Source organism: Montipora capricornis, chromosome 2 (genome assembly GCF_036669925.1).
Source record: "Montipora capricornis isolate CH-2021 chromosome 2, ASM3666992v2, whole genome shotgun sequence".
Lineage (NCBI taxonomy): Eukaryota > Metazoa > Cnidaria > Anthozoa > Scleractinia > Acroporidae > Montipora > Montipora capricornis.
The window spans coordinates 56,164,662-56,174,661 of record NC_090884.1 but is presented as its reverse complement, the minus strand read 5'-3'; the positions used below and the strand labels follow the sequence as shown (position 1 = coordinate 56,174,661).

Genomic DNA, 10,000 nt, shown 5'->3' with positions numbered 1-10,000 from the left:
TTGGCCGAGAAGTTGAACCAGAGACTACCAGATTAAAATTCAACGGGTGGTCAGGAACTCCGGTTGTCAAGGGATTAGCACTGGCCATATTCTGGAAAGTTTGGATGAAAAAATACTGATCTCAGTGCCATGGATTTTTAAATTTATAGGCCAGTACTGGTGTCCAGCAAGCATTTCAGTGGTGCAACCTCAGAGGCTATGCCTGAAAGGCTTTTACAACCCATGAAATGGGGACTTATTCCTTCCTGGCATCGTGGAGACCCTAAAGAGTTTACCTACAACATGAGCAATGCTAGAAGTGATACCTTGTTGGACAAGAAGTCATTCAAATCTTCTCTGGAGAAAGGCAAAAGATGTGTTGTCTTAGCTGAAGGGTGAGCCTTGTATTGGTAACAAAAATGCTTAGGATTATCAAGTGCTATATCAGTGCACAAACATTTAAGTATCAGTATGTGACTTTTCCCCTTTTGATTTCTTAGCTATGCATGCAGAATAACATATATAGAGTCATGATTGTCTTCCCAAGTACAGGCAAGTGAGGTAGCTCAACAATATAAAACTGAAGGCATATACATGTATAGGCACCTTTAGTTATTACATTTTGCTAGCTGCAGCTAAACCTGTTATGTATATCCTGGGCGCTTGGCTGCAGCTTGTTCAAATAATTTAAAGTCACTGTCACAGCGGCATTCTGGTTTTGGCAAGGGAGAAAGAGTGGAAAGCCTGTGGAAAGATCAAGGATCAAGTGACATAAATTCAGCCACATGTGGCATCATCCACTATTAATTTTGAACTTGGATCTCATTAGAGGGCAAGCTTTCTCACCATTATAGTTACTATCCTTGCACCTCTGGTGTCAAGGTTCTGTTAAATTAAATTCAGAGTTCTGAGGTAAAAGAACACACAAACTGATTTAAGGGAGACCAGATGGTCCCTGGTATAATAATTATAGGTCTGTCCATCAATCAAGGATTTGTAGGTGAATGCTGGGTTCCACAATGCAAGCCAGGGTAAATGAGGTACACTGTACTCATCCCTACTCAGTTCTGCTTTAGTGCTTAACACTCTTCTCTACTCTACCTTCAGTCTGCATGTGTACACCTCTACTGCTAGTACCTCCATGACACCTCCACTTGCAACTCCATCTGTACCTCCATCTCTGCCTCCAATTCTACCTCTTCTTCTTCCATCGCCTTCTCCACTGGATCTTCAGTTGCCTCTCTCTCAATCTTCTTTTCCCCCTCTCATTCCAACTGTACAGTCATGTACCTCTCTGTTGACATCCCCCTTTAATGGTTTTACCTCTATTTTTACTCTCTACTTTTTTCCTAGGTTTTTTGAGTGGGAGACCCTGAAAGGGGGAAAGAAGCAGCCATATTTTATATATTTCAAAACTTTGGAAGGAAAAACAGAAGATGAAACAGTTGTGGAGGCTGCACAGAAAGAAAGAGGGGATATGGATGTCTGCATCAAAGAAGAGGGAAAGGTTTCTTCAGAGGCTACAGGCACTCCTGGTAAACGTCTTTTAACTATGGCTGGGTTATTTGATCACTGGCAAGCACCTAAGGTAAGTATTATAATAATTATTATGATTTGTGACCACTTGAATCTTTTTTTTGGAATTCCTTAGATCTTGATGGGGCCCAACTCCAGCGCATTATCAGGCCTTCTGATATTATGCGATCGTGCGATTTCGCACAGCCGACCCCTTATCGCATCCGATTGCACATTTCACAAAAAGTCGCATAATTCACAAAAGGACGCACAAAATTCATAAAATGAAACAAATCAACACGTTTCTTAGAAATTCCTGCATAAATACGCCATTTTTAAGAAGATTTATCTTGGAAAAAGGCTAAAAATCTTTTGCCACCTTCGATTTCGTAAACATTCGAAGTTCAAGGCATTATTTTGCATGTCGGCGACCTGGTACGAGTCTCCTTCTATTGGTGCAACACAAACACGCACTTATATACACACCACTGAAATGATGACACAGTTGCCTTCTCTTAGAGAAGAGATTTGTGAAAAATAAGCGAAGTTGTAAGTTTTTCGGCAAAATGTAGTTTCTTTCGTTGAAAACTGATAAAAACTTACTCATGGATAAGTTTGTTGTGAAAACGCCCGCTTTTTCTTCGACGAAGAAGGAAGTTCCCACCTTCCGCCCAATCTGACAGCTCACGATCGAGCAAGAAAGTACCTCACAGGTACGGTCCACGTGGACGATGGACTGATGTTTTTCTCGTCGTGCAATATTAGGGCCGTTTATACGAGAGAAAATAAGCCGCGGCTTACTCTGGCCACGGTGTACAAAATACGCAAAAGGAACTATTTATACGAATATATATTCCCAGGTCAATATAAGCCGCGGCTTGAAAAAGACGTGAACGTAGATTTTGTACCATTTATACGGGTGAACATTCGAGTCTTATGTAAGCCACGGCCAGAGAAAGCCGCGGCTTATTTTCTCTCGTATAAATGGGGGTATGGCCCTATTGTGATTGACCATCTTCGGAAGTTCGTGGTTGACAAGCACCTTGATCATTTATTTGGCATGTTAGCTGTGTCCTTTCAACTTTTAATGTGGTGCACCGGTAGTGCAGAAGACCTCATTTTTTTTATTTATCCCAACTAATGTCGATCGAGATACATAATTACTGTTCCTTTGTGTTCAAAATGTCTTTAGGGCAGCAAAAAAGTGTTTTTCTTAACCTGAAACCTTATAAAACAAGCTTAAAATTGCTGAGAAAAAAATCGCATAATTTACATTATTTATTGCATAATTGGCCTTTCTAATCGCACAATCTGCCCTTAAAAAATCGCATAATTTGCATTTTTTAATCGCACCCTATCAGAAGGCCTGCATTATGTTCAAGACAGTTAGAGGTCCCACTAACAGTATTATTAATTTTACTCATGGCCTCTGTGTGCAAGTGATAGTTTTACTTGAATGTCTGGCTTGATATATTCCTAAAAGAATGAACATTTTCATAATATTATTTACTTGTAAAATCCAGCTGATAGCTAGGCTTCGTTTAGGTTTGTAATCATTTAGAAAAAAATATTAATTATTTTTGAAATGGTGGGAGGCCCTTTCTGTACGTGCAATGATGTGGACATGGGTAAAAAATAATTGAGGGCTTATTAATAAATTATAATTATTATTTTAGCCCTGAAATTACTTTAAAGGCTGTGGCCTATCTGAGTGTGCAAATTGCTTAAATCCTGTGCTGACTGTAGTCAGCCTCAGATCTTTAAACAGGTTGATTAACTCATTCTATACAACATATTTTTTCAGGATAGTTCCAGTGAAGACAAAGATCTGTTTTCATACACTATCATTACTGTGGATTCAACTGACTCTCTCAAGTGGCTGCATCATAGAATGCCAGTAAGATGTTACCATTATGATGATAAAGTAGCTGTTATTATTAATTGTTATTATGACAGGGATGGCACTAGGATTTTTCAATCTGGGTCCTGGGACCCGCATGTTCGGCCAAATTGGGGTCCCAAGCATTTTTTGGGGGTCCCAAAATCTTGGTGACGCTCTGTGAGAAAAAGAGTATGTTTTAAATTATGAGAAAAAGAGAGTATATTGTAACCAACTTGGAATTAATATTGACGCATATGCATAGGACCGGCCGACAAAGGCTTTTTCTAGAGCCGTTACATTCATTCCTGGACAAGAACACTGTTAATGAAAGAGCACCCTTTCCAAGGGTTTACGCATCACTGGTTTCCTCCCTTATATATTTGCATTCAGTGACTTGCAGAGTAGATTCCTCTGAAGAAGACCGCAGAAGGCGGTCGAAAATTTAGTTTTAACCTTTTTAGATGTTTTAAACCCCATTTCTTAGAACTTCAATTATGATCACAGATCGCTCCAACAGTTTTACAAACAACAGAGTATAGTAACTGACAAATCAAAGCAAGTTGTGTAATAAGTCAGTGCCTTGCGTCCTGGGACGCATTAAAATTTCGATGATGCATTTTTTGGATTTTATTTGCGTAAAAATGCACGATTTCTGCGTTAATGCGATCCCTGGATGATACCTTCTGTTTTCAAACTTGAAAAATATTTCTTTTTATGAGGGGAAGTGCTTTCACCACCCACTTCATGACATTTTCAAGAACATAAAAGGGTCACTTCAAACCTCTGTTTTTGTTTGCAACCATTCAAGCACGATTACATTTATTTACTTATCCAAGATGGTGATCAACAAACAGCAATGTTCTCAGAGATGGAGGCCTTAATAGATATTATCATGGTGAGAAAAGTGATAGGGGAAAAAGAGCAATGTATGTCACATTATCACAGTATTGCAGACACAGTCATTGCCCTTCATTTATTGAAAAAATTATCACAGAGCTCTGTATGCGTCTATAGATGCTTGTTTGACAAAATCAGACACATTATGCTTGATTAAGGTACCATGCCTTTTATTACATGTAAGATCTTCATTTTAAACTTGTTTAATTTGTGCTTATAGACTTCTTTGCTTTTTATTCTCGTTGTCAACTCTTGTAGCAGATCTAGACCAGTTCAGAGAGGACATAGTGCTTTTTTATCTCCCTTGTTTGAATTTAACTTTCAGAGCCTATAGTGTGCATATGATAATGGTATCCCAGCCTCATTATCAGCTTCTTAGGTTATTGAAAACTTACCAATGTTGTCCTGGGAACCTTAATTATAAATTCTGCTAAAATAAATATTACTTTTGGCATGTGTCTTAATTAAAAAATTTATTTTTAAGAAATTGAAATAAATCCAGTGATGAATGTGCTTCATTTTTAACCCATTGACTCCTAAAATTGTCTCCTTGTAGACAGCGTCAGTTTGGCCGGTTCAGGATCAACTTAGGGTTTTAATCTACTTTTTCATAGGCTATATTAAATGGTGAAGAAGAAGTTCGTCAGTGGTTAGAGTTTGGGGAAGTTCCTTGGAAGAAGGTAGAGTCACTTATTCCTACTGTATTAAAGTTTTGGCCCCGAAGAGGTTCCTTCGGTCTACTGAGGAGTAAAATCATCTGGCCTCTATAGCGAAATCTTTTAAATTCGTTACTCCTAGTATTAAGTCTTAAAGTTTAGAGGACCTTGTTTTTGAGTGGACAAAGTTGCTTATTGCCTTAGCTTAGTTTTAGAACTCGCACCAGTGGCTCAGTTGGTTGAGCACCAGGTTGTTATGCAGGAGGTCGTGAGTTCAACTCTGGCCGGACCAACACTCAGAGTCTTTAAATAACTGAGGACAAAGTGCTGCCTTTGTTACAATCACATCTGCAAATGGTTAGACTCTCTAGTCTTCTCGGATAAGGACGATAAGCCGGAGGTCCTGTCTCACAACGCTTCAATGTTCTCAATCCTGTGGGACGTAAAAGAACCTGCACACTTGTCTTAAAGAGTAGGGCATGTAGTTCCCGGTGTTGTGGTCTGTCTTCTGTGGTGAATTGAATTGAATTGAATTGAATTTTACATCAAAGCTTTTTTCCAAAAGAAGTGCTCATGTACTCCAGCATCAATGATAGAAATTAATGATTACTTTAATTTGAGCCAGGGTTAGGCTGCTAGCAGTCTCTTCTCTGTCAGTCAAGCTGCCCTCTTTAGTCATGCAAGCGGGCTGGAGGATGAATGGGGAGAGGGAGAGCATTCTTCCCTTGGCTCTTCAGCTCGCTTGCGGGACTAAAGAGGGTGGCTTGACTGACTTTAGAAGGGACTACTAGTAGTCTAGGCCAGGGTTCAGTGCACTTTCAGGTGCTGTCTGTTCTTGAGTTACTGTATGTTTCTGAAAAGTAGGGCTGGTGCATGTCGGAGAGCACTTACCTTCCTCCTTAGTAACTGTATGTAACCTGGGTTAAGTTTTGAATTCTTGACTGGGTATGATGTGGGTAGTCTTTGTTGGTTACAAAAAATTACTGTCAACTTTTTTTTCAGCCTCCCTGCTGAATAGTAATGTAAACTTGTATAGGAAATCATATGAACACGAGACAGTGCATTTTGTGATTTATTGGCAAGAGTGATGTTTTGAAAGTTCTCAAAATTGCACGAGCCATATAGGTGAGTGCAATTTAAGAACTTTCAAAACATTGTGAGTGGCCATAAATCACAATTAATGTACAAGTTATTAAAATTCAGGAATGCATTTTCTGTATTGCACTCTATAATCTCTTTTACCAATCAGAAATGTGATATCTTCTTGAGTTTATAATTATTATAGCAATTAATATTTTAAACTGAACTTGAAACTTTTAAAACGAAAGGGTCATAGTAAATGATTTCTTTGGTCAACATACAGTATTACATCTTTTCATGTCCATCTGGTCACCAATTTTAAAGATGTTAACTTCGGTAATTGGGCGGATCAGATAATTTTATTTAATGTGTCTGTACAATTCACATTATAGGTCGATCATCATACGACTTCAAGTTCAATTTGGAATTAAAATAATTTGCACAAAATAATGGGTTTTTCAGAAAGTATTGAAATTGCGTGAGCCCATGGGGCGATTTTAGAAAAACACAAAGTGCAAACTATTTCCAAATTGAATGAGAAAAGTCATATGATTACTTTTTAATAATGTACATTTATTTAACAAAAATAATTTCAGAGCAACTTCCAGTTTGTAAGTGATGCATGTGATTCCCGACACAAAACACGCCAACAAGTTTCTCACAAGAGATTTGATTGGTTCTTACCAAACCCTATTGTTAAATAGCCAATCAAAAGCGAGAATTCTGTGAGTAAATTGCACTGAATTGACTCTTTTATGCCCTTTGTTTACAAAAAACTGCACTGCTCTCAGCCAATCAGAATTTACAAATAATGTAGTAATTTTGTCATGTATAATTATTATTATTATTCAATATTTAATAAAATCTGCCATGGCTTTGTGATGTTATAACTTTATGTTTTTAGGCCTTGAACCTTGTTACCCCCAAAGACTGTTTGCAATGGCACCCAGTGTCAACAGTTGTTAATAACTCCAGGAATAAGTCACCAGACTGTATCAAGCCTATTGACTTGTAAGTGTTGCCTTTGTAAAATTAACACTGAACTGTTTGACATTTGCTTCACCCTTTGACCCTTGCGATTTGTGGTAATTTTCTTTTGGGAGGGACACATGCACACAAAATTTATAGCCTCCAGTAATTTCCCTCTAGATAGTTTAGGACCCATGACCACACAGAATATTTATTTGAAATGTCATAGTTTCATTAATTATTTTGTTGTCTTTTGCCTCATAATGTGTATTTCACATGTTAGTTGTTAACTCTCTCAATGTTGATTGCGAATTCCAACTCTTGAGTTGTCGTATGAATCGTCCTCAGAACCATGGGGTGAAGATGATGAAGTTATTGGAAAAGAAAAAAAATGAGAGGAAGTTTGGTCTAAAGAAAGAACTCAGCTGCGTGACATTATGTATTAAAATGAATTCATGTAAGTGACATCAAGTGTCTTAAGACACAAAGAGGGGTCACAACATGTATGTCTTTCTGGGGTCAAAAGGTGTCCCTTATTTGGAAGTACTCATAATAATAAAGATGTATTCAGGAGTCAAACCTTGGGTGAACTGTTACTACTGGATGGGCAAGTCTTCTGATCAGTGTACATAAACACATGACTGTCTCCTTTCTGAAGTTCTTCAGATAATGACCTGGAGGCCATTAAATTAAAGCAACAGAATTACAGTAACTGTATTTAATGTCCTTTTTTTTTCACTTCTCTTTGAGCTTTTACACACCATAAAATTCCAGTTACTTTACTGCCATTGTATTTTTAACTTTGGTCGATGTCTTCACTGGATGGACGCGAGAATGACTGGATAATGTCTTCCAGTGCCATACAGCTTTCCAGGTCTTGGAGAGAACCTGATTAGAGCTTTTTCATTGACTATATTGTTACCAATTGCAGCAAAAAATTTTATTGTGGTTGACTTGGGTGCTGCTACAGTTCGCAGCCAAGACACTTTGGCCAGCAAAAGTAGAATCTAAATCAAAATGTTAGCAATGCCCTAATTTTCTCGGTCTTTTAAAAGTTTTCATCCGATTTGGCATTATTTTTTTAGACACTGATTTGATAACTAAGTGCTGCTTTCATTACAAGCATTTCATTTTTCAATGTCCTAATCATGCTGCCCTCAGACCTGATTTGCTGGTGCTGCTTGTATTTATAATAGCTTTTGCTCAGTGGTTTAGATAATTAAATTCTGACCAGCAAAAAGTTCAACTTCTTTAAATTTGGCTCTTCTCTTGTTCAGCACTTTATAAGAGAGTCTAACTGTTTTTCTTTTTCTTTTTCTAGTCATTATACAGTTTAATTAACTCAAAACTTTCTTTTGACCTACTTTGATGTCAATCTTTTATGTTGTAATTAGAGTTTAGATTTTAGCACAAACATGTATTTCAAAGTAAAGTGAATATGCTTAATGTTTTTTTAATCTGCAGTACTAGTAGGGCCACACTTTCAGGGTTGATATTCAATAAAAAATTAAAGTAATTATGACCCTGTATTTTCAGATCCAAACAACAGGAGAAACCAGTAGCTGGGACACTTTTTTCTTACTTCAAAAAGTCACCTAAAAAAGCAGAAAAATCAAGTGACGAACCATCTCCCAAGAAACCAAAATTTCAGTGAGGGTAAAGAATGTTTGTGACAGGAAACACTCAAGAACTGATAATATTATTACAACTCGGTATCTGTACTATACTTGCTCAAGCCTCCCTTGGTCATTTTATTTGTTTGCGTGACAAAACACAACTACCTCAGAAAAGCGGGCTTGCAGGTCTACTAAGCAGGTCTGCTAAGGTCTACTACGTTGATATACGTTGCTTTTTTAGACTTTTCTCAATTGCAGACTTGCATAGGGTTTAGGGAGCTTCTCCACATTAATATTGGAAATTTTGATTTCCGATGTCGCTATCGGCATTTTCCAATTCCGATGGCTGCTTGTGTCAGACTCGAGAATTTCCGATTTGAGGTTTCAAAATTCCGATAAAATCGGACATCATTTGAACATTGATCGGACATCAATCTACATGTAGAATGGCATATCGGCACGCAATGTTTTTATAAATGAGTGGATTAAAGTATAAACGTACGGACCTTAGATCTCGCAGATCGTAATCTTTGTATGCCCATGTTTCTACAATTTATGCTCCTGTTGTTTCTATATTTTCAACTTCAACATCTCAATGACAACAAAAATGACTGATTTCAAGCATACCTAAATACCTTCTTGGAAACCAACTTAAAGGTGAAGGGCGACACGTCCGTTGATTTACTTGCTAATTCTTTAACGTAATGTTTGAAAAACAACTATCTGGGCCAATTTTAAAAACCGTGAAACACATTTCGGCCGTTTGCTGTGCGGTGCATATCCCAACATTGACCTTTGAACGTATCTTGATCAGACAGCGCGCGACAAAACAACGGCGTATTAAACCGTTTCGGCTGCACAGTTTTAATATTTTAGGGCTTTTAATATGGCAAAACATACTCTTGAGGTTTCGGGAAACAGTGTAAAATTCGTGATATTTGACATTCTAAAATGGACCGCCAAAAATTACCAACTTGTGTGAACTGCTACTCGACTGAAAAAACCATGATGCCTGTCACACGTTGAAGCAATCGTGACATGAGCTCCCAAAGATGGGGTTTCGTTCAAAAATACTGCCCGCGAGCGTTCAACCATTATAAGTTTCTCACTCTTAAATATTCCATAAGGAATCTGAACAAAAAACTTTTCGGACTTATCATTTTAGTCGATTTCTTATGGTATTAAAAAAGAATTACTGTCGCGCAGTCTGTCGGCTCTTTGATCGATATCGCTCGATGAACGGGCGCGAGTCAATTTTTATTTTTCAAAGATAACTTTGAACATTTCAATGCAACTGGAAGCACAAAAACAATGCATAGATGATTTCAACGATCGCATTTTCCCTGAAGTGCCCAAAAGGTGCAGCGACCTTTTCATAGGAATTTACTTCTGCAGTCATGATAATG

General features: G+C 37.8%; 1 protein-coding gene across 1 annotated transcript in view; it reads left to right on the top strand.

Annotated features, from left to right (window-relative positions):
* The window catches only part of LOC138028089 (abasic site processing protein HMCES-like), a 19,085-nt gene that overhangs the window by 8,164 nt on the left and 921 nt on the right, over positions 1 to 10,000 (top strand). Inside the window, exons 3-8 of the mRNA XM_068875634.1 lie at positions 150 to 374; positions 1,333 to 1,567; positions 3,299 to 3,391; positions 4,888 to 4,953; positions 6,914 to 7,020; positions 8,515 to 10,000. The exon at positions 8,515 to 10,000 is cut by the window's right edge and continues 921 nt beyond it. Coding sequence (XP_068731735.1) covers positions 150 to 374; positions 1,333 to 1,567; positions 3,299 to 3,391; positions 4,888 to 4,953; positions 6,914 to 7,020; positions 8,515 to 8,632 — 844 coding nt within the window. The 3' untranslated portion in view covers positions 8,633 to 10,000. The remainder of the gene's footprint in view (positions 1 to 149; positions 375 to 1,332; positions 1,568 to 3,298; positions 3,392 to 4,887; positions 4,954 to 6,913; positions 7,021 to 8,514) is intronic.